The following is a 25274-nucleotide window of genomic DNA, read 5'->3' as shown; positions in this document are numbered from 1 at the left end:
GCGAGCCCGCAGCGTGGCGAGCGCAGCGAGCCTGCAAGGGGCTTGCTGCACTCGCCCCTCCCCGCCGGGATCCCGGCGTCTGTATGCTGCCGGGATCCCGGCGCCGGTAAGCTGACCGGCGTTCAGGAGACCGCCGGTCAGCCGTACTACACCGCTTTATACAGACAGCGTTATTTAAGAAAAAGTGTACCTATTACAGGATATATTGTACGAGTTTTCTGATTTATACCCCCTTATAGGACTGTGCTGTGTTTTATATATAATATCTATCTATCTATCTATCTATCTATCTATCTATCTATCTATCTATCTATCTATCTTTGTACATATACTAGCCCAGTGCCGTTTTATTGTCACAATAATCTGCATTACCTGTGACTGTGTGTGCCGGTATCTGCTGTGTGGGTTCACTTTCAGTGTTTTCCAGATATATCTATCACTATATTCTGTACCCTAAGGGACTGGGTGCGTTAGGTCATATATATTTTAGTACAGCACAGTATTTACCCATTACATGTACTCTACTGTGTACTCAGTCACATAATACCGGTTTTAATCGCTGGTGTTGTGTACTGTGTCTACAGTCACATACTAACGGTTTTAATGGTTGGTATTTTACTCTCCCTGGCTATATCGTACTAATTCGCTCTGTTGTTGCATTTGTGTACAATGTCTTACAAGAAGGGCAGTAAGTCTGTGGATGCTTCTGCATCATGCAGAGCATGCGCCAAAGATGTACCAGAGGGGGAAGCTGTGTATGATGGTCTGTGTAATACATCTCTCAGTCAGTCCGCAGCTCCTGTAACCAATCAGGGGCCACCCTAGGCTGCATTCACAAACCTACTGGGTACTCTGGTGGAACGCCCTATGGGACCACCTGTGCCATTACAGCCACAAATTGTCCCTATGGTTACTACGCCTTGGGCGGAAAATTTGTCAAACTAGTTGCAGCAATTAACTCATTCCTTGGTCAGGCAAAATCTACTGCAGGTCGATCTCATGTCTCTGGTTCATCTAAGCGGGCTGCTTCCTCCTCACAATCCACAAATCTCTCAGATGTTTCATCTGAAGAGGAGGGGGAGCATACTGTCCCGTCAGACATTGAATCTGGTGTTTCTGACGAGGATTCTTCATTGCAAATTGATGTCCCTGCCATTGTGGTTGCTATTAAGCAAATCCTACAAATCACTGATAATGAGGATTCCACTACTGTAGCTAAGAAAACTGATATGTTCAAACGGCAGAAGGTGGTTAAAAATCGATTACCCCATTCTGACCATTTGGTGGACATCAGGCAGGAGCCCTGGTCTAATCCAGAGAAGAAATTCCCTCTGTCTAAACGGGCCTTGGCTCGCTATCCTCTTCCTGCAGAGTTATGTAACAAGTGGGAAAATTCACCGCCGGTGGATTCTCATGTCACCACTGTCGCTTCACTAATGGAACCGACAGATAAGTGTGTGGAGGGATGCCTGAAGTCTATTTACTCCCTTACACTTGCTGTACATAGACCTACTATTGCGGCCTCTTGTGCTGCAAAAGGAATTGAAGCATGGGTTCAGGCATTAGAGGAAGAGCTGCCCGAGGATATATATGACAGTGCCAGACAGTACCTATCTCACATTAGCACTGCTGCCTATTACGTTCAGGAGGCGTCCTCTGAGGCAGGTGTGTTGGCAGCCAAGGCGTCGACTATGTCTGTCCTGGCTCGCCGTATTCTGTGGTTGAGGAAGGTGGACCTAGACTCCAAAAAGACCTTGGCGCTACTCCCCTTTAACGGGGACATTTTGTTTGGGGAAAGACCTAAATAAAATTGTCTGAATTGGCGGCTGCTACGACTGCCTTTCTCCCAAATACTAATTCTTCTGCACAGAAGGCTAAAGGTACCGCTTTTCGTTCCTTTCGGCCTCAAGGGAAAGCAAAATGTCAGGCATACCTGAGACAATCTCGTGCCGCCAAAACCGGGTCTGGGACTCCAGGTCGACAACAAAAAGGTCGACACCTTAGGTTGACGCCAATTGGTCGACACACCTTAGGTCGACATGGACAAAAGGTTAACATGGACAAAAGGTCGACATGGAAAAATGTCGACATGAGTTTTTGATGTTTTTTACGTTTTCTTCGTAGAGTGACCGGGAACCCCAATTAGTGCACCGCGTCCCCTCGCATGGCTCGCTTCGCTCGCCATGCTTCGGGCATGGTGCCTTCGCTCCGCTCGGCACAGATTACCGTTCCAATCTTAGTCCACATGGATCGTTAAGTATGAAAAAGTTCCAAAAAAGAAAAAAATTGTGAAAAACTCATGTCGACCTTTTGTCCCTGTCGACCTAAGGCGTGTCGACTCTTTTGTTGTCGACCTGGAGTCCGGATACCCCCAAAACCACTAAGCCCTATACAAAGCAGTCTTGCGTCGGCCCGTCAGCCTGCTTCTAAACAAGACAAGCCTGCCGCATGACGGGGCGGGCCTCCCCTTGGGTGACTCCAGGGTTGGAGGCCATCTTCTGCAGTTCACCCAGGTCTGGTTAAAGACCACTTAAGATGCATGGGTGCTTGAGTTAAGCGTAAGCACCAGACAAGTCACTGGCATTAAACATTTTGAATAAAAACACTATTTAAAAAAAAAACATTTTTCTTAGTCTAATAGTTTTTTTTTTTTTTTTTAATAAGTCACAGCGCCTTACCTCTAGTAATAGCATAATAAAAAAAAGAGTGGTTTTTTATTTAAGAAAAAAAACCATTTGGTTTAAACCAGGCAACCCTGCTGCTAAGTTTTCCTTCCTGTAAGTGCCCAAGTACTATAACCCAAGAGTTTATTTATGAAGCATTGATGATCCCTTACTCTGTCTTTTTTGCCAGAGAAAGGGGTTATCACAAATTCCTTCTTTTTAAGAAGACTGATTTGTCATGTGTACTTCTATTTCCACAGTTTACTCTTTTTCATTTCCTGCTATTAGGAGTGGGATGTCCTCTTAGGTTGCAAAAAAAAATATTTTTTGCACTAGGTGAGATAATGTTACCGATAACTGACATTGGTGCACCAAAGAAACAAAGAGGATATATAGAGAACCATAAATTGCCTGTAAGTAATGACTATAAAGTAGCTAGAAAAATACAGAATTCACTTCGGTACACATACATAGTGCTGTATAACATTCCACGTAATGCAGAGGTTCCCAAACGCTGTCCTCAAGGACCATGTGCTGAACCATGGAAATACTTAAAACCTGGACCGTTGGGGTGCCTTGAGGCCCATGTTTGAAACTTTTGCTCTAATGTTTTCAGTGGTTTAAAAAAAAATAATATACACTGAGAAGTTCGATAGACTTCTTGTAAAGCAGCCACTAACCCCTATTGCACACTGTAACTGAAGCCGCTGCGGCCGCTGTAATAAATCCTTTACCTACGTACTCTGTCCCCAGTTAGCGTACACAGTCCCATACTGTGCACGCACTTTGCGTACACACGCCGGAATAGCCGTGCAGCTTACACTCGGTGCATACACACAGACCGACACGCTGAGAGCACGAGGCAGCTCTAGGTGTGGCAATTACACTATACAAACGCTCAACAGAAACTGAATGCGACACCAGTATTTGATTGTATGTTGTGGTCCAAAGCAGCAACAAGTAATGGATATATTTGTAAAAGGGGATTACAATAAGTTAAAATATAAATGGTACAACACAATACAATTCAGTCACAGAGAGAGAGTAACACCCAATGATACGTACGTTTGTTCGCCTGCGCAACCCGGATCCGGTCCTCTAGTCGATCTGGCAAGATGACCTTAGAGCGAGAGAGAGAGTGACTGGCCCAGGTGCAAGGTTTATATACCCTTGCCCAAAATACAATACAATGAGGTTGTATACTCTCCACCGATTGGTTGGAGGGATGGTTATTGGTCGGTTTGAAGAGATGGGTGATGCCTTGATCCAAGGGTGTGTACTGCTGGTCAGCTCTGGATTCCCACCGCATACCAAGTACATAATAAACACAAATATACCTTTAATCTGCCTTTGCGAATAACTGTTCGCAACGACATGCGATCTTCTCCAAACCAACACCGGATTATTACTCATAATTATCCGAACACGTAGATACCATGCATGATGCTCTGATCAGTTACTGTCCCCTCGCATACTGTAAAGGTGTATAATTCCCTTGTTGTGCCTTGCAAATAAGTAAAAGTTGCATGAGGGGAAAGGGGAGACAATGTTTGTACTAAGTTTGGGAAATATGTAATGTGTGACAGATATTTCCATGTTCATTAGGTTACTTTATGTTATCTCCAAGCAACATGATCCTACACATGAAATGACCAACCATTCTCAAGATATATATATATATATATATATATATATATATATATATATTTGTGTGTAATTCCAAGAGTTTTGACTATAAATGTTATACCTGTGATCTATATAAATGTAAGTTGTCAGCTGTTAGTGATTTGTATCAGCAAGGCTTGTGTTCTTTGTATAGTATATGTGTCTCCTATTGTCCTGGTTTCTATTAAACAATGACAGTCTGGTTTTGGTTGTCTTCAGTATACACTCTGAAACAATAAGGATAACTAGAGATATTTACTTTCCTCACAGATCAGGGTGCCTGTTTCATGATCACAAACCTTTGCGTAAACAAGACATGTCTTGATATATTCAAGACATTGTTTTAGAAGAATGTGTATGTGTGGTTTGATTAGCTTGTGTGTGAACAGTAACTTGCCTTTGAAGATTACACAGTCTGTACAAATTCTGTACTATAAGGATAGAATATGGAACATGGCTTTGGGGGCCTTTCTATGCGTTTGCGTATTTCACCGTATTTACCCATACCCCGCGCTAATACGCAGGGCTTCACGAGCCAATGTATGCAGCGTCTGGGTCTGCGCACGCACGGCTAATACGCAACCGCACAGAAGCCACTCTGAATGGTGTCTGTATGTGTAGTGCGGGTTTGTAATATTTTCCGACTTCGACAGTCCACCCTTTGGCAGTCAACAATAGCTGCCATAATTAATATGCAGAAAATATTTACATAATAATACATAGATACAGTGTTTAGAGTATGCACCTTGAAGTGAGAGAAAAAGTCATAGGTGAGAAAATGTGTGGCCTATTGTGATAGGAAAAAGCGTGTATGTATGAGTAAATGCTTGCGGGGAATGTATCATCGTGCAGTGTAAGCTTCTAGGTTTTGCGAAGTATTCATTATATTCCTTCTCATCCCGTATTAAGGGTCTGTACATGGTCCAACAAACTCCACCGAGTTATATGATAAATGGGGAGCACATTTATCTGATGATACATCGTGGGGATCCATATGTGTGAGCAATTATGTGTCCCTATTATCTAATGACTATGTGTGTTTCACTAACCTAGCCCTACAGAGATGAACAGAAGACATGTAACGGTACATACAACAATAAAATGACATTTTTGGTGATTGATGAGTTGGGTTCCGGTTTGTGGATTTCCTTTTTCTGATGCTATCCTTGGTGAAAGTGATACGCTGATCCTGGGGTCCTACCAACCCGTACTCTCCATCAGAACTCTCAAGATCCTTGCTCCACCTCTCTGGGACGCTCACAAAAACAAGTTGTCCTTATTAAAACCAGAGTCACTAACAGAACCCGAAACGCAGTCTCTTGTAACCGATCCATTTCGTTAGGGGAAAGGAGGAAAATAAGAAGGAGAAAAGAAAGGAAAAATGCAGGGGGAGGTGAAAAAAAAGAAAAACTGGTGCGACAACCTTCCTTGATCTTTGTTAACCGTCTCTGGCTGCACCAGTCCTCTTTGCTCTTTCCGCTCCCTACCCTCGGGTGCCGCTCAACAGTCTTGCCTTTTTAGTTCTCCCGGAATAGCTGCTCCAGCGATACAAGGTTCTCTTCACCTTTCTCCTTATCACGAGCTGTCTCCGGGTCTGTAACTTTCTTGCAATGGGACGAGTGGACCCAAGTCTCTCTTTCGCCGACCTTTAGTGCTGTTGTACTGGTCAATAAAACTTGGTACGGTCCTTCCCACCTGTCAATGAGGCAACCTGAGCGTAGAAAATTTAGAATCATCACAAAGTCCCCAGGTTCAATGTCATGACAATTACTGTTTGGTAGGTCAGGAATCACCAGTTTTAGATTTCTTTGTTGATTTCTGAGCTGCTGGCTCATCCTAACCAAATATTGCACAGTCACTTCATTATTACATTTCAAATCATCCTGGGGGTCAATCATTACGTGAGGTTGTCGCCCAAAAAGAACTTCAAAGGGTGATAGGTTAAGTGGTGACCTGGGAGTGGTTCTGATGCTGTACAACACTAGTGGCAATGCCTCTGGCCACAACAATCCAGTTTCAACCATCACTTTGCTAAGCTTGTTCTTAATAGTGCTATTCATTCTCTCCACCTTTGCGCTCGCCTGTGGCCGGTACGGAGTATGTAGCTTGCTATTAATACCCATCAGTTTGCACATGACCTGAAAGACTTCACCTGTAAAATGGGTACCCCTATCACTTTGAATTATTCTAGTGATACCATATCTACACACAAATTCCTGCACAATTTTCTTTGCAGTGAACGTAGCAGTATTTGTGGCAGCGGGGAATGCTTCTACCCAATTTGAAAAGACATCTGGACACACTAGGACATATTTCAGATTCCTACAGGGTGGTAAGGTAACTGTATGAAGTCTATTTGTATTACCTGGAAGGGTCCGTCCGTAGGAGGGATATGGGATGGTTCCGTCGGTATTGTCTTGCCAACATTCTTTCTCATGCAGGTGATACAAGCCATTGCCCTCCTACCTGCATGAGATGAGAACCCTGGTGCACTCCAGTATGCCCTGACCAGTTTGCACATACCTTCCTTGCCCAAGTGGGTCAGGCCGTGAGCTGCTTCCGCTAGGGCTGGAAGAAATGCCTTGGGGGCCACTGGCTTACCGTGCCCATCTGTCCAGAGGCCCGAAGACTCTACCATATCCCTTCGCCTTCCAGACGGACTTCTCCTGCAGGGAACACAAATCTTGCATTTCAATGAGTTGTTGTGTGCTTATTGTGTTAAATGTCATCAGTGGTGTGATGTTGGTTAGTGTGGCTGAACTTGCTGCTGTCTTGGCAGCTTCGTCTGCCCGGCTGTTACCAAGTGACACTGGGTCTTGACTGTAAGTGTGGGCTTTGCACTTGATAACAGCCACTCTGTCGGGGTCTTGTATTGCTGATAGCAATCTTTTGATGTGGGTCGCATGCGCCACGGGTGTGCCAGCTGCTGTCATGAAATTTCTCAGGCGCCATAGGGCCCCGAAATCATGCACCACTCCAAAGGCGTACCTAGAATCTGTGTATATATTAGCTGACTTACCCTTGGCCAGTTCACACGCTCTGGTTAGGGCGACCAGCTCAGTAGCTTGTGCTGAGTGCGGTGGGCTCAGGGGCTCAGCTTCTATGATACTTCTGTCGTCTACAACTGCGTACCCAGTGCACAGGTCTCCCGAGTCCGTCTGTCTGTGGCAACTACCGTCAGTGTAGAAGGTAAAATCTACGTCATCTAAGGGGTTGTCACTGATGTCAGGTCTTGCAGTGAGAGTTTGGTTGAGGTATTCCATACAGTCATGCGTGTCAGTGTCTGCACTAAATCCTCCAACATAATTCTCATCCTCCACCCTTTGTGTCTATCCAGGCACACTTGGCAGATAAGTTGCAGGATTTAGTGTGCTGCATCTCTTAATGGTGATGTTTACAGGGGCAATTAGTGATAATTCCCACCTTGTAAACCGCGCAGATGAGACATGTCTGGTTTGGGCAGAGTTCAGTAAGGCTGATACTGCATGAGGTGTATGGACGGTCAGGTTGTGTCCTAACACTACGTCTTCGCTCTTACTCACTAGCAAAGCTATCGCTGCAACACTTCGCAAGCATGTGGGGAGAGACCGTGCTACAGTGTCCAACTGTGCACTGTAGTATGCTACTGGTCTGCTGGCATCACCATGTTTCTGTGTTAAAACACCTGCCGCACACCCAGCACTCTCTGTACCGTACAATTCAAAGGGTTTCCCATAATCTGGCATACCTAATGCAGGTGCCTGTAATAGTCACTGTTTGAGTCTCTCAAATGCCAGTTTGGACTCATCTGTGTACAAAATCCGATCTGGTTTGTTTGAAGAGACCATCTCTTGCAAAGGTAAAGCCAGTATGGAGAACCCTGGGATCCAGTTTCGGCAGTACCCACACATTCCTAGGAAAGTGCGGATCTGTTGCTGGGTTTGTGGCAGAGCCATGTTGCGAATCGCTTCTATCCTATCAGCAGTGAGGTGTCGTTGTCCTTGTGTCAAGCAATGCCCCAAATACCTCACCCTTTTACTGCACAACTGTAATTTATCCTTTGAAACCTTGTGTCCTGTCTGGGAGAGGTGAAGCAGCAGCTGCTTCGTATCTGCCAAGGACGTTTCAAATGAGTCAGAGCACAACAATAAGTCATCAACATACTGTGTTAGCACTGAGCCACTTTCAGGTTGAAAGGATTACAAACAGTCGTGCAGTGCTTGGGAGAAGATACTTGGGCTGTCAATGAAGCCTTGGGGGAGACGAGTCCAGGTGTACTGTACTCCCCTGTAAGAGAAGGCGAAAAGGTACTGACTGTCGGGGTGGAGAGGGACAGAAAAGAAGGCAGAACAGAGATCAATGACAGTGAAGTATGAAGAGGTTGCGGGGATCTGCATTAAGATGACAGCTGGATTGGGCACTACGGGGTATTAACTCTCAACTATTTTGTTCACCCCTCTTAAATCCTGCACTAGCCGGTAACCCCTCCCCCCACTCTTTTTCACAGGGAAGATGGGACTATTGGCAGTGCTGGACGTCCTGACTAGGATGCTCTGTTGTAGCAAGCGCTCTATGACTGGGTACACTCCTAATTCCACCTCTGGCATCAGAGGATACTGAGGGATTTTTGGAGCTATCCTACCATCTTTTACTTGTACTACTACTGGGGCTACATTCTCCATCAATCCAGTGTCTTGTCCATCTTTGGTCCAAAGGGAACCCGGTATTCATGAGATCATTTCCTCTACCTTTGATGGACACTTGTCTATAACAGCAGAATGCGACATTATCCTTTGATGGGTGACTAATATATCTTGCACTTCTTGAACGTGATTCTCAGGTATATCTAAGAAGACACCCTCAGGAGTACAATATATGACACACCGCATTTTTCACAATAAATCTCTTCCAAGCAGGTTAGTCGGAGCCGATGCAGCTAGCAAAAAGGAATGCTTGGTCTGCAAGGGCCCTATCGTAATCTCTGCAGGTCTACTCAAAGGGTATTGTTGCACTGTTCCTGTTACTCCCATTGCCGAAATTGTTTTGCCCGTGGTCAGTAAATTGATTGGAGCTTTGAGTACAGATCTGGCCGCCCCTGTATCTACAAGAAATGGTTGTAGTGTTCCTTCTACTTTGACCAAGACCTCAGGTTCATTCCCAGGGCCAGGGATCAGCTTCGCAGGCTGCAGACTACAGGTGTGGCCTAACCTCTATTGGGGCCGTGGACCCACTCTTTGGGTGTTGGCGGCTATGATATGTGAGGGGGATAACGGTAAGTCTTCGGGGGCTCGCCAGTCCTCCCGTGGTGGGTACCTCCTTGTTTCCCCTCTATGCGGCTCGTACTCTCTCCTGTATGATCCCCGATCTCCTCTATGTGTATAATTACTTTGCTTGTGTTCTTGTCTAGGGGGTCTGATTTTTTTTGTGCTGTTACAATTGCTGGCATAATGCCCTTCCCTTTTACACAGATATCAAACTCTTGGCTTTTTCCATGTGTCAGGGGCCTGGGGTTTTGGTCGAGTTGGTGCTCCTTCCAGTGCTTGGATGCTCATCACCATCAACCGCTCCCCCTGTGCCTCCCTGGTTTTCTGGATATTATGGTCGTGCTCCAGTGCTGATTTCCTAAGTGCAGTCACCCTCCAGTTTGGCAGAGAAGTTTGCACCTTGGTTTTCAGTGCCTCCTTCAATCCCTCCATTAATACAGAGACAGCTACTTCCCTGTGGTTGACATTGTCTCTAATATCCTCAATCCCAGTGAATTTAGCCATTTCCATCAAAGCTCTGTGGAAATATTCGGATGCCAGTTCATTCTCTTTCTGTCTTATGGAAAAAATCTTTCCATCTAACTACGGCTGGGAAATACAAACCTAGTTGTATATTGATTTGCCTGACATTCTCCTGATTGTAAGCATCAGTAAGTGGCACTTCTGCATCTAGGTTGCAGTCTGTAATACATTTTGGGATGTCAATGTTAGAGGGAAGACTCGCTCGCAACACCGTCCGCCAATCTGTTTGTGGGTTCTTGGGAAAGTCCTAAATCTCTTATATATTTCTGGCATCCGACTAAATCCTTTCTGGGGTCAGGGAATTCTGCCATAATTGACCTCAGCTCCATACGGGACCAGGGACAGTACATTGCAATGTTCCCGATTGGGGTCACCCCCTGAGTGTCAGTTCTCATGTTAGGGACTGCAATCACCCTAACTGGATGCAACTCAACCACATCTTTCTTGTTTGTCTCTACAATACGGGGAGTCACTGTTTCTGTATAATGGACAGTACCGTACTTACCAGTCGCCACAATCTCATCTGCCCCCTCACTGGCTGATGTGGCCACTGCCCTTGGTGGTTGGGCAATGCCCACCCTTATGTCGTATATGGTGGCAGCCAGGGCAAGGACTGAGATCATGCTAGGCTCATCCTCTACGTTGCTGTAATCTTGGGGAGAAGGTAAAACAGGGTACAAGGTACAAGCGTTAGTTTTAATACATTCGCTGCGCAGTTCCCTGACCTCTACATTTGTATCATTGGTGGTGACACTCTTCTCTCCATCAACATATGGTGGTGGTGGTGCTGTCGCATTCACGCTTCTGCCTGGTTTGGAACTTGCTGTGCGAGCAAGCTCCCTTTGCACATCCCCCTCTTGTTGCCACAAGTTTAAACAATCTGTATGCCTTACCCTTTGCTTTCTGGATTTGAGCAGGCATATTCTAATCCTTACATTGTGTAGTACCTCTGGATCAAAACTACCTATCCCAGGAAATTATGCTTTATCCCCCACAGTCATTCGTGTCCATTCATCACAAAAGGTCTCAGTGTGGGGACCATACTTCCCCCACATTACCAACCGAGCTGACCCCCTGGGTCTCAATTCTGCTGTCTGAACCCTGACTGAGGAACGTACCTGTGTTGTGCTCTTGGCTCCCATTGTGGACCCTTTTAACACGGGAAAACTTCCTAAAATGCTCCAAACACAGTAGTCTAACGGTGGAAGTCCTCAAAGTTCTTCCACTAACTTCTTCTGCTCCGAGTACCACGGATCCGTCCTATTTAGCAGACACGCGTAGCCAGTGCAGGCCCTACTTCGGCCTATATCCCCTGGGCCTTTAGGAGTAACTTACCGTACCCAATGAATATCTGCCTGAAAGACCATTTTTACACAAATCACGCTTGCATGTGCTTAACACAACGCGTATGATGACGAGATTTACGCACAAATATGCAAAACTTCGTATCCCGTTGCGCCACGTATTGCTCACACAACCGTGCGGTCCAATCGTACCGCTTATAGACACTTGCTATCTATAAGTTGTAGGATCACTGGAGTCTTCACACTGTGCTCCAAAACAGCCGGAGTGTAATACCAAGAAAAAAAACCTTTAAAACAACAACTTCACAAAGCTTTATCACACTCCGTTGCACGTGTTCACCTAGACCGTGCTCACCAAGTTCACCGAGTTCACCAAGCGGGGTTCAATACATTCACACCTTTTTCTCTAACGTCCTAGTGGATGCTGGGAACTCCGTAAGGACCATGGGGAATAGCGGGCTCCGAAGGAGGCTGGGCACTCTAGAAAGATCTTAGACTACCTGGTGTGCACTGGCTCCTCCCACCATGACCCTCCTCCAAGCCTCAGTTAGATTTCGTGCCCGGCCGAGGTTGGATGCACACTAGGGGCTCTCCTGAGCTCTTAGAAAGTTATAGTCTTAGAAATTGTTATTTTCAGTGAGACCTGCTGGCAACAGGCTCACTGCAGCGAGGGACTAAGGGGAGAAGAAGCGAACTCGCCTGCTTGCAGCCGGATTGGGCTTCTTAGGCTACTGGACACCATTAGCTCCAGAGGGATCGACCGCAGGCCCAGCCTTGATGTTCGGTCCCGGAGCCGCACCGCCGTCCCCCTTACAGAGCCAGAAGCAAGAAGATGGTCCGGAAAATCGGCGGCATGAAGACTCTGTCTTCACCAAGGTAGCGCACAGCACTGCAGCTGTGCGCCATTGCTCCTCTCACACACTTCACACTCCGGTCACTGAGGGTGCAGGGCGCTGGGGGGGGGCGCCCTGAGGCAGCAATAAAAACTCCTTGGCTGGCTAAAATACCTCAATATATGGCCCCAGGGGCTATATATGAGGTAAATACCCCTGCCAGAATTCCATAAAAAACGGGAGAATAGGCCGCGAAAAAGGGGCGGAGCCTATCTCCTCAGCACACTGGCGCCATTTTTCCCTCACAGCTCGGCTGGAGGGAAGCTCCCTGGCTCTTCCCTGCAATTCTACAGTACAGTAAGAGGGAAAAGAGAGGGGGGGCATTAAAATTGGCACTGTATACAGTATATTATATAAAAGCTATTAGGGACATAACTCAGTTAGTCCCTGTATATATATAGCGCTCTGGTGTGTGCTGGCATACTCTTACTCTGTCCCCCCAAAGGGCTTTTGTGGGTCCTGTCCTCGTTTAGAGCATTCCCTGTGTGTCTGCGGTGTGTCGGTACGGCTGTGTCGACATGTTGAATGAGGAGGCTTATATGGTGACAGAACAGAGGCCGATATATGTGATGTCGCCCCCTGTGGGGCCGACACCAGAGTGGATGGATAGGTGAAAGGTATTAACCGACAGTGTCAACTCCTTACATAAAGGGTGGATGACGTAACAGCTGTGGGACAGCCGGCTTCGCAGCCCGCGCCTGCCCAGGCGTCTCAAAGGCCATCAGGGGCTCAAAAACGCCCGCTCTCTCAGATGGCAGACACAGATGTCGACACGGAGTCTGACTCCAGTGTCGACAAGGTGGAGACATATACACAATCCACTAGGAACATCCGTGACGTGATCCCGGCAATAAAAAAATGTGTTATACATTTCTGACTTTAACCCAAGCACCTCTAAAAATGGGTTTTAGGTTTGGGGAGAAAAAACAGGCAGTGTTTTGTTCCCCCATCAGATGAATAAATGAAGTGTGTGAAAGCGTGGGTTCCCCCGTTAAGAAACTGGTAATTTATAAAAAGTTACTGATGGCGTACCCTTTCCCGCCAGGTGGATAAGTTACGCTGGGAGATATCCCCTAGGGTGGATAAGGCGCTCACACGTTTGTCAAAAAAGGTGGCACTGCCGTCTTAGGATACGGCCACTTTAATAGGTACCTGTTGATAAAAAACAGGAGGCTATCCTGAAGTCTGTATTTACACACTCAGGTACTAGACTGAGACCTGCAGATAGTGCTGCTGCAGCGTGGTCGGTGACCCTGTCAAACAGGGATACTAGTTGCCAAACATAAAAACATATTAAAGACGTCGTCTTATATATGGGGGATGCACAGAGGGATATTTTGCCGGCTGGCATCCAAAGTAAATGTAATGTCCATTCTGTCAGGAGGGTATTAGAGACCTGTCACTGGACAGGTGATGCTGACTTAAAAAGCGCATAGAGAGCCTTATAAGGGTGAGGAATTATTTGGGGATGGTCTCTGGGACCTCGTATCCACAGCAACTGCTGGGAAGAAATAATTTTACCTCAGGTTTCCTCACAGACAAAGGTACAGTCCTTTCGGCTTCAGAAAAGCAAGCGGGTCAAATGGCGCTTCCTTTCTGTACAGAGACAAGGGTAGAGGGAAAAAAGCTGCACCAGTCAGCCTGTTCCCAGAATCAAGATTCTTCCCCCGCCTCCTGTGAGGCCACACCATGACGCGGGTGCTCCACAGGTGTAGCCAGGTACGGTGGGGGGCCGTCTCAAAAATTTCAGCAATTAGTGGGCTCGCTCACAGGTGGATCCCTGTTTCTTTCAAGTAGTATTTCAGGGGTACAAGCTGGAATTCGAGATGTCTCCCCCCAGCCGTTTCCTAAAATATGCCTTGCTGACAACTCCCTCAGGCAGGGAGGCTGTGCTAGAGGCAATTAATAAGCGGTATTCCCAGCAGGTAATACTCAAGGTGCCCCTACTTCAACAAGGACGGGGTTACTATTCCACACGGGTTGGGGTACCGAAACCGCATGGTTCGGTGTGACCCATTTTATATTTAAAATCCTTGAACACAAAAATTCAAGTTCAAGATGGAATCGCTCAGGGCGGTTATTCCAAGCCTGGACGAGGGGGATTACATGGTATCCTGGGACATCAAGGATGCTTACCTGCATGTCCCCATTTACCATCCTCGCCAGGAGTACCTCAGATTTGTGGTACAGGATTACCATTGCCAAGTCCAGACACTGCCGTTTGGACTGTACATGGCACCGAGGGTGTTTTATCAAGGTAATGGCCGAAATGTTGATACTCCTTCAAAAAAAGGGAGTTGTAATTATCCCGTACTTGGACAATCTCGTTATAAGGGCGAAGTCCAAGGAGCAGTTGGTAGTCGGGGTAGCACTATTTTGGAAAGTGCTACAACAGCATGGTTGGATTCTAAACAGTCCAAAGTCACAGCTGGTTCCTATGACACGTCTACTGTTCCTGGGGATGGTTCTGGACATAAACCAGAAATAGTGTTTCTCCCGGAGGAGAAAGCCAAGGAGTTGTCATCTAGTCAGAGACCTCCTGAAGCCAAAATAGGTAGCGGTGCATCATTGCACGCGAGTCCTGGGAAAAATGGTAGCTTCCTACGAAGCAATCCCATTAGGCAGGTTCCATACAAGAACTTTTCAGAGGGACCTGTTGGACAAGTGGTCCGGATCGCATCTTCCGATGCATAGGCTGATAACCCTGTCTCCAAGGACCAGGGTATCTCTACTGTGGTGGCTGCAGAGTGCCCATCTTCAAGAGGGCCGCAGGTTCGGCATACAGGACTAGGTCCTAGTGACCATGGATTCCAGCCTTTGAGGCTGGGAGGCAGTCACACAGGGAAGAAATTTCCAGGGACTTTGGTCAAGTCAGGTTATTTCCCTACACATAAATATTCTGGACCTGAGGGCCATTTACAATGCCCTGAGGCCGGCAAGGCCTCTGCTTCAAAACCAGCCGGTACTGATCCAATCAGACAACATCACGGCAGTCGCCCATGTAAACCAACAGGGCGGCACAAGAAGCAGGATGGCGATGGCAGAAGCCACAAGGATTCTCCGATAGGCGGAAAATCATGTGTTAGCACTGTCAGCAGTGTTCATTCCCGGAGTGGACAACTGGGAAGCAGATCTTCTCAACAGACACGACCTCCACCCGGGAGAATGGGGACTTCCTCCAGAAGTCTTCCAATAGGATTGTACACCATTGGGAAAGGCCACAGGTGGACATGATGGCGTCCCGCCTCAACAAAAAGCTATAAAAGATATTGCACCGGGTCAAGGGACCCTCAGGCGATAGCTATGGACGCTCTGGTAACACCGTGGGTGTACCAGTCGGTTTATGTGTTCTCCCCTCTGCCTCTCATACCAAAGGTACTGAGAATAATAAGAAGGCGAGGAGTAAGAACGATACTCGTGGATGGCCAAGAAGAGCTTGGTACCCAGAACTTCAAGAATTTATATCAGAGGACCCATGGCCTCTGCCACTCAGACAGGACCTGCGGCAGCAGGGGCCCTGTCTGTTCCAAGACTTACCGCAGCTGCGTTTGTCGGCATGGCGGTTGAACGCCGGATCCTGAAGGAAAAGGGCATTCCGGAGGAAGTCATTCCTACGCTTACTAAAGCCAGGAAAGAGGTTACAGCAACTCATTATCACCGCATATGGCGAAAATATGTTGCATGGTGTGAGGCCGAAAGGGCCCCAACAGAGGAATTTCAACTAGGTCGATTTCTGCATTTCCTGCAAGCAGGAGTGACTATGGGCCTTAAATTGGGTTCCATTAAGGTACAGATCTCTGCTCTGTCGATTTTCTTTCAAAAAGAACTAGCTTCAGTACCTGAAGTTCAGACATTTATAAAAGGAGTGCTGCAGAGTCAGCCCCCGTTTGTGCCTCCTGTGGCACCTTGGGATCTCAACGTGGTGTTGAGTTTTCTTAAAATCACATTGGTTTGAACCACTAAAAACCGTGGATCTGAAATATCTCACGTGGAAGGTGGTTATGTTATTGGCCTTGGCTTCTGCCAGGCAAGTATCAAAGTTGGCGGCTTTGTCTTGTAAAAGCCCTTATTTGATTTTCCATATGGATAGGGCAGAATTGAGGACTCGTCCCCAGTTTCTCCCAAAGGTGGTGTCAGCGTTTCACCTGAACCAGCCTATTGTGGTGCCTAGGCTACTAGGGACTTGGAGGACTCCAAGTTGCTAGACGTTGTCAGGGCACTGAAAATATATGTTTCCAAAACGGCTAGAGTCAGAAAATCTGACTCGCTGTTTATCCTATATGCACCTAACAAGCTGGGTGCTCCTGCTTCTAAGCAGACTATTGCTCGTTGGATTTGTAGTACAATTCAGCTTGCACATACTGTGGCAGGCCTGCCACAGCCAAAATCTGTCAATGCCCATTCCACAAGGAAGGTGGGCTCATCTTGGGCGGCTGCCCGAGAGGTCTCGGCTTTACAACTTTGCCGAGCAGCTACTTGGTCAGGGGCAAACACGTTTGCAAAAATTCTACAAATTTGATACCCTGGCTGAGGAGGACCTGGAGTTCTCTCATTCAGTGCTGCAGAGTCATCCGCACTCTCCCGCCCGTTTGGGAGCTTTGGTATAATCCCCATGGTCCTTACGGAGTTCCCAGCATCCACTAGGACGTTAGAGAAAATAAGAATTTACTCACCGGTAATTCTATTTCTCGTAGTCCGTAGTGGATGCTGGGCGCCCATCCCAAGTGCGGTTTATCTGCAATACATACAGTACATAGTTATGGTTAACTAAATCGGGTTATTGTTGAGCCATCTGTTGAGAGGCTCTATTGTTTCATACTGTTAACTGTGTTTCATATCACGAGTTGTACGGTGTGATTGGTGTGGCTGGTATGAGTCTTACCCGGGATTCAAAATCCTTCCTTATTGTGTACGCTCGTGTACGCTCGTCCGGGCACAGTACCTAACTGAGGCTTGGAGGAGGGTCATGGTGGGAGGAGCCAGTGCACACCAGGTAGTCTAAGATCTTTCTAGAGTGCCCAGCCTCCTTCGGAGCCCGCTATTCCCCATGGTCCTTACGGAGTTCCCAGCATCCACTACGGACTACGAGAAATAGAATTACCGGTGAGTAAATTCTTATTTTCAGCCCACACTATAGTTTTCTGATCAGAAAAATATCCTTTCCTGTTAACTGATAGCTTTCCCCAGAGGTAACGCACTTTATCAATGTTATTCTAATCTGCGTTTGAAACCGGATAGTTATGTGCTATTTGTAGATAAACATCTACTACTCCGCTTTAAATTGAACTATTGTGTGGTTTGTCCTTGGCGTTAGCGATCTTATGCAACTTGCGTAATTACGCAACTGCACGTGCCTTTTCACGCTTGTGCGCGCTCACGTACTTTGTCCGGGCCACGTGTACAAAAGTGCTCCTGCACTAAAACAAATCACACAGTATAAATGTGAGCGATATAAACTATTGTCGCTCACGAACACACCCCACAATTGCTCTGTTTAACCTAAAAGACTAGGCCAGAGCTGCGTTTTGTGTTCTTACAACTATATCATTAACACAGTTACTTCAAATGTATATAGCAACACAGATGTATCCGGTTTCACACAAACCTATAAATGACCGTTATAACCTATGGCAACAATATGTGGGATGGATGCAAAGTATGGGTACGCTGTGTGCGCCTTTACGCAAGGTTACATGTGCAAAAGAAAAAAACAAAAAACTTTTAAATGGCTTTTTTTTCCTTTGTCCTTGCGGTTCACGCCAGCATCCCTAACCAATGCAGTACAGGCGCAGTTCAGCAGCACAAGATAGCTCAACACAATATAATAATGCTAATCCACCCTTTGCTGCTGGCAAGCGCCTGCAATGTTGTGCAAAAGCCGGGTATTAGACGAGCCGGACGATGCCCTCAACTGAGAAGTTCGATAGACTTCTTGGAAAGCAGCCACTAACCCCTATTGCACACTGTAACTGAAGCCGCTGTGGCCGCTGTAATAAATCCTTTACCTACGTACTCTGTCCCCAGTTAGCGTACACAGTCCCGTACTGTGCACGCACTTTGCGTACACACGCCGGAATAGCCGTGCAGCTTGCACTCGGTGCATACACACAGACCGACACGCTGAGAGCACGAGGCAGCTCTAGGTGTGGCAATTACACTATACAAACGCTCAACAGAAACTGAATGCGACACCAGTATTTGATTGTATGTTGTGGTCCAAAGCAGCAACAAGTAATAATATATTTGTAAAAGGGGATTACAATAAGTTAAAATATAAATGGTACAACACAATACAATTCAATCACAAAGAGAGAGTCACACCCAATGATACGTACGTTTGTTCGCTTGCGCAACCCGGATCCGGTCCTCTAGTTGATCTGGCAAGATGACCTTAGAGCAAGAGAGAGAGAGTGACCGGCCCAGGTGCAAGGTTTATATACCCTTGCCCAAAATACAATACAATGGGGTTGTATGCTCTCCACCAATTGGTTGGAGGGATGGTCGTTTACAGTACAGGAGAGGTCATTGGTCGATTTGAAGAGATGGGCGATGCCTTGATCCAGGGGTGTGTACTGCTGTTCAGCTCTGGATTCCCACCGCATACCAAGTACATAATAAACACAAATATACCTTTAATCTGCCTTTGCAAATAACTATTCGCAACGACATGCGATCTTCTCCAAACCAACACCGGCTTATTACTCATAATTATCTGAACACGTAGATACCATGCATGAATATCTGATCAGTTACTGTCCCCTCGCATACTGTAAAGGTGTATAATTCCCTTGTTGTGCCTTGCAAATAAGTAAAAGTTGCATGAGGGGAAAGGGGAGACTATGTGTAATGTGTGTACTAAGTTTGGGAAATATGTAATGTGTGACAGATATTTCCATGTTCATTAGGTTACTTTGTTATGTTATCTCCAAGCAACATGATCCTACACATGAAATGACCAACCATTCTCAAGATACACACAAATATATATATATATATATATATATAATTCCAAGAGTTTTGACTATAAATGTTATACCTCTGTACTATATAAATGTAAGTTGTCAGCTGTTAGTGATTTGTATCAGCAAGGCTTGTGTACTTTGTATAGTATATTTGTCTCCTATTGTCCTGGTTTCTATTAAACAATGACAGTCTGGTTTTGGTTGTCTTCAATATACACTCTGAAACAATAAGGATAACTAGAGATATTTACTTTCCTCACAGATCAGGGTGCCTGTTTCATGATCACAAACCTTTGCGTAAACAAGACATGTCTTGATATATTCAAGACATTGTTTTAGAAGAATGTGTATGTGTGGTTTGATTAGCTTGTGTGTGAATAGTAACTTGCCTTTGAAGATTACACAGTGTACAAATTCTGTGCTATAAGGATAGAATATGGAACATGGCTTTGGGGGCCTTTCTATGCGCTTGCGTATGTCACCGTATTTACCCATACCCCACGCTAATATGCAGGGCTTCACGAGCCAATGTATGCAGCGTCTGGGTCTGCGCACGCACGGCTAATACGCAACCGCACAGAAGCCACTCTGAGTGGTGTCTGTATGTGTAGTGCGGGTTTGTAATATTTTCTGACTTCGACAACATATACGAGAAAAAAATAACTTATTCTATTGTCTAGTATCCACAACTGAGTATAAAGTCTATACATCAAAAGCCTCCATTTTGGTTGCTCGAATGCAAAGCATTCCCCGATTTCACATTCCAATGCTTGCTATCTCCCACATTCTTGGTGTTGGCAGCACAAGGTCTTTGTGCAATTACTGCCAGGAGTCCATTGAACATCCAATCTGTGTTCTTTAAGCAATGATCACACAGAATAACTAGTCATTGAACTGCCTGATATCACTGACAAGAACACAGGAGATTGAGGCATGTACAGGCCCTGATTGGTGCATATATACTGCTGTAGTTATGGTACAGCTTCTCACAGGCTTCCTGGTTTCCCTGTGTCCTCTTGAGTTTCCTCTGCCTGATATCCGCTAGACGGATAAATAATAAATGAGAGACAGAAGTTAGTGAAGCAAGAAATGTTAATATTACAGTACCAGCTACTTGATAGGAAAGAACGTTAGGAAGCAGACAAATAAAAAAAAAAAAAAAAATGTAAGCCCAAATGTATTAAGCCTTAAAAAGTGATAAAGTGGAGAGTGATAACGTACCAGCCAATCGGCTCCTGTCATTTTTCAAACACATCAAGTAACATGGCAGTTAGTAGTTGATTGGTTGGTACGTTATCATTATCCACTTTATCACTTTTAAGGCTTAATACATTTGGGCCAAAATGTCTTAACCGGTTTTCTCTGAGTGTAAAAAAAAATACTACAGTATATGTATTTTATTGTCCTAACAACTTGTTATGCATTTTCTATAAAACAGTTCATTTTAAATTTCTACTTAAGCTTCACCTAGGGGTAATTCAGTTGTTTTATTATGTGCCTTAACTAATGGACATCCGACAGAATAATTCAGTTGTTGCTCCAATTGGATACCCACTAGCCACTGGAGACACATTTCTTCTTACAGCCTCCAGAGGTGGCTGAATAAAATGTGCAAAAGTCCATGGTTTGGGGGCTGTAACTAGTACTTTAGACAGTTTTAGCTGCTTTGCGCAGCTACACTTGGTGTTTTTGGGAGCGGCAACAGTAATGGCAGTCTGATTGGAGTAGTAAATACATTTGTGTAAGATATGTGTGATGTGGGGCTTTACTTAGGAAGTAATGTGCAACGTTAGATTGTTTTGTTTTTCCCTCCTCTTGTTGCTGTGTTGCATATTTTGCATAATAGTACAATGGGGATAGAATGGGTATTGACTAATACCGCTTTTAGACTCAAATCGCAGGTTCGCAGCCAGTAGCCTGACACGGGTGCTACCATGCTGCGACCCGCGTCAGCCCCTTTTCCCACTGCAGTCACCAAACCCAGCATTTTTCCGGGTTGGTGACGCGGCGGGGGCGGCGCTTGTAGATCACATGATTTCACAGAACTACTCCTCAGCGGATGTCTTTGTTTTCCCGCAGCATTTTCTTTCAAATGTAGGGACTGTTTTGCGTGTAAATCCCAGCAGATCAGCAGTTCCTGAGATACTCAGATAAACCCATCTGTCACCAACAGTAGTTCCAAGGTCAAAGTCACATCACGTCTTAACTTTCTACTGTTTGGTCTGAACATCATTTGAAGCTCTTGAACATGTTAACATGGTTGGTTTACTGCCATATAAAAATACCTACTCTTATAAACTTGCAATAAGTTTTTAAGACACAAGGTCCAACTATTGATTAGTCTTAGTTGTGTCTTTGATTTAAAGTTTATTAGAAATTTGTTGTACAGAAACATGGAAATATGGTCGTCTTATCACATACTGCTCATGAGGATGTGGCACGCATAAACTCTAGTGACGCGTTTCATGGGCATACTGCCCACTTCTTCAGATTGTATGTGCCATTTTGTAAGAACGGTCCATATTGATCGCAGTTCAGGGTTCACTCTGTAGTGAATGTTGATCAGTGTGCTGCTGATGTAATGCTTCCTGTGCAGATCGAAGGGCGAGTAAACTAAGAATAAAATTGTGTGAGATATTTCTATAACAATTCTGGGTAGAGATGCTGGAGTTTGTCAGTTACGATAATACCTAGTGTACTTTGTTGTTCCAAGCAATTGGTATACTTTGGGTGCCCGATGGAGTAATTCAGTTGTTGTTCTTTAAAAAAGTCTATTACAAGTGAATACCCCTGGTATTATTCCACAATCTTGTTGTTTGTGGTCTTCATTTGAGTGAGCTGAATCAATGCAGTACATTCACACACACAACAGAGAAATAAAGATTCATGTGATTTTAAATCGTGATTTACATCAAGTTGATTTAAATCAGCACACCCTGTTAGAGTACGTGTCCAATGTCTGTGAACACAAACATCTGTTTTACAGATGGAGCGCATAAAATTTTAAATAACTGTTTTAGCATAAGCTGCATGACACCAAGTGGTCAGTTCGGTTATGATTTGTGTGCCATTCCTGTATGGAATATTGCATCAGTCTACATCTTCTTTTTCCTCGTACTCCATGGAGAGGTGCAGGATAATCTGCAATGAAAATGGTAGCTCAGTGGGCAAATACGTGCACATTTCCCCAAATTGAAATGACCCCCAAGAGCTTGTTAGGCCAATTTAATGGGTGGTCTTCAGTATGTCGACTGACGGGATCCCGGCGCACAGTATACCAGCACCGGAATCCCGACAGCCGGCATACCGACACTTATTCTCCCTTGTGGGGGTCCACGACCCCCCTGGAAGGAGAATAAAATAGCGTAGCGAGCCCGCAAGGGGCTCATTTGCGCTCGCCACACTGACGGTAAGCCGGCAGTCGGGCTCCCGGCGCCGTTATGCTGGTCGCCGGGAGCCCGACCGCCGGCATACCATACTGAACCAAATTTAATAGTATAAGAAGCAATATGATGCATCTTTTCCACTCTTAGGTGTCAAATTACTATGGATTTTCTTTTCAGTTAACCGCATGAACTGAAACTCAACTGGTTTCTCTGATCTTTCACTGGGTAGATTCAAGAAGGGCCTGGACACCTTTCTGTGCAAAATGAACAGTAATACTGACATGTTTTCTTGTCCAGTGAGTAGTCAAATTTGGCAGTATTGTGGACAGGCAGTAATTGTTCCTCTCAATTTAAATCAGACTTTTCTCTGCTGAGGGTTTTGCTATCTTCTTGATCAATTCACTGGTTGTGTGTGAAGAAGCATGGACCGTGATTGATACATGTTCTCCCTCACCATGAATACCTATGTAATGTCCATATTTTGTAAAATATTGGCATTTCTGTCCTCTTATTACTCAGTATGTACTTGGAAGTCTGTTAATAGTTTCAAATTTTTTTTCCCTTTTGTTCTCAGGAATAACAATGCAGGATAACATCAGATTTGCTTCAGCTGGTGATGATATTAAAATATGGGACTCTTCATCCATGACTGTGCTGGAGCAGTTCAACCCACATAGTACATCACACCCTGTATCATCTTTGTGTTGGAGCAGTAACAGTATCCTTTGACAGGTGCACAGTGACTGTTCTGTTGGCGCCTGCTTTTCTATTCTGTGCATGTGTTACATTTACTTATCAGAACTGAAAGAATGTGTGATTTCATCAGACTCCATTAGAAATGTCTTTAAGGCACTCAACCCTGTTGTTCTTTATTTTTTCTTTGTACTGTATTTGTCTATAGGAAAGATTTAGAGAGAAATTAAAAATAATTTAAACAGATTATGTATTTAGTTTATTAATATGCTTGTAGAACTCCCATTTACTTAAATATAATTTTTGAGTCTGTGTTAATCTCTTCTCCAATTGTCTTCCGGTCAGATTACAGTATGTGTAGTAATACTCTCTTAATACTGTACATAAATATATTCAAGATGTGGCCTAATTCAGGGAAAAAATGCACAGAAAGATGCCTGCATTAGTAAACGCGCTCACGGCTAGGTCCGACTCGAATGACTGCTTAACGTGACTGTAGCAACAATGGGGTATATTTTATTTTACTAAGGTCCCGATTTTGACCGAGATGCCGTTTTTTCTTCAAAGTGTCATCTCGGTAATTTACTAAACTAAAATCACGGCAGTGATGAGGGCATTCGTATTTTTTGGGTAGTCTATGAAAATAATTACGAATGAATACACCATCGGTCAAAACGCGGCTGTTTAAGTATGAATCTCGGTCATTTACTAAGAAGTGCAAAGCAAAAAAAAATAAAACACTGCCGTGAAAAATTACAACTCGTAAAAAAGTGCTAAAAAAAAACAGACCTGCTTTTTTAATCCGTGATTGTATAGGCATGCAGGGATCCATGAGATCCGTGCAGGTATATCAGTGGGAAGGGGTGGGAAAGTGGTTATTTTCTAAAAAAAAATTGCGTGGGGTCCCCCCTCCTAAGCATAACCAGCCTCGGGCTCTTTGAGCCGATCCTGGTTGCAGAAATATGGGGAAAAAATTGACAGGGGTTCCCCCATATTTAAGCAACCAGCATCGGGCTCTGCGCCTGGTCCTGGTTCCAAAAATACGGGGGACAAAAAGAGTAGGGGTCCCCTGTATTTTTAAAACCAGCACCGGGCTCCACTAGCTGGACAGATAATGCCACAGCCGGGGGTTACTTTTATATAGTGCCCTGCGGCCGTGGCATCAAATATCCAACTAGTCACCCCTGGCCGGGGTACCCTGGGGGAGTGGGGACCCCTTCAATCAAGGGGTCCCCCCCCCCCCAGCCACCCAAGGGCCAGGGGTGAAGCCCGAGGCTGTCCCCCCCCATCCAATTGGCTGCGGATGGGGGGCTGATAGCCTTTTGTGAAAATGAAAAGATATTGTTTTTAGTAGCAGTACTACAAAACCCAGCAAGCCTCCCCCGCATGCTGGTACTTGGAGAACCACAAGTACCAGCATGCGGCGGAAAAACGGGCCCGCTGGTACCTGTAGTACTACTACTAAAAAAATACCCAAAAAAAGACAAGACACACACACCTTGAAAGTAAAGATTTATTACATACATCCACACAAACATACAAACATACTTACCTATGGCCCCACGCAGGTCGGTCCTCTTCTCCAGTAGAATCCAAGGGGTACCTGTTGAATAAATTATACTCACCAGCTCCAGGGTCCCAGGCTCCTCGTAGCATCCATTTGTAATCCACGTACTTGAATAAAATAAAAAACGGACACCCGAGCCACGCACTGCAAGGGGACCTATGTTTGCACATGGGTCCCCTTTCCCCGACTGCCAGAAACCCACTCTGACTGATGTCTAAGTGGGTTTCTTCAGCCAATCAGGGAGCGCCACGTTGTAGCACCCTCCTGATCGGCTGTGTGCTCCTGTACTGACTGACAGGCGGCACACGGCAGTGTTACAATGTAGCGCCTATGCGCTCCATTGTAACCAATGGTGGGAACTTTCTGCCCTGCGGTT

General features: G+C 45.4%; 1 protein-coding gene across 3 annotated transcripts in view; it reads left to right on the top strand.

The window, feature by feature from the left end:
* The window catches only part of NEDD1 (NEDD1 gamma-tubulin ring complex targeting factor), a 353825-nt gene that overhangs the window by 2841 nt on the left and 325710 nt on the right, over nt 1-25274 (top strand). For all 3 annotated transcript variants that reach the window (XM_063927743.1, XM_063927744.1, XM_063927745.1), the window contains exon 2: nt 23213-23356. In XM_063927743.1, coding sequence (XP_063783813.1) covers nt 23213-23356 — 144 coding nt within the window. The remainder of the gene's footprint in view (nt 1-23212; nt 23357-25274) is intronic.

The sequence above is a fragment of the Pseudophryne corroboree genome, chromosome 6, assembly GCF_028390025.1.
Source record: "Pseudophryne corroboree isolate aPseCor3 chromosome 6, aPseCor3.hap2, whole genome shotgun sequence".
In the NCBI taxonomy this organism is placed as follows: Eukaryota; Metazoa; Chordata; class Amphibia; order Anura; family Myobatrachidae; genus Pseudophryne; species Pseudophryne corroboree.
This window is presented reverse-complemented; position numbering and strand designations above follow the sequence as displayed.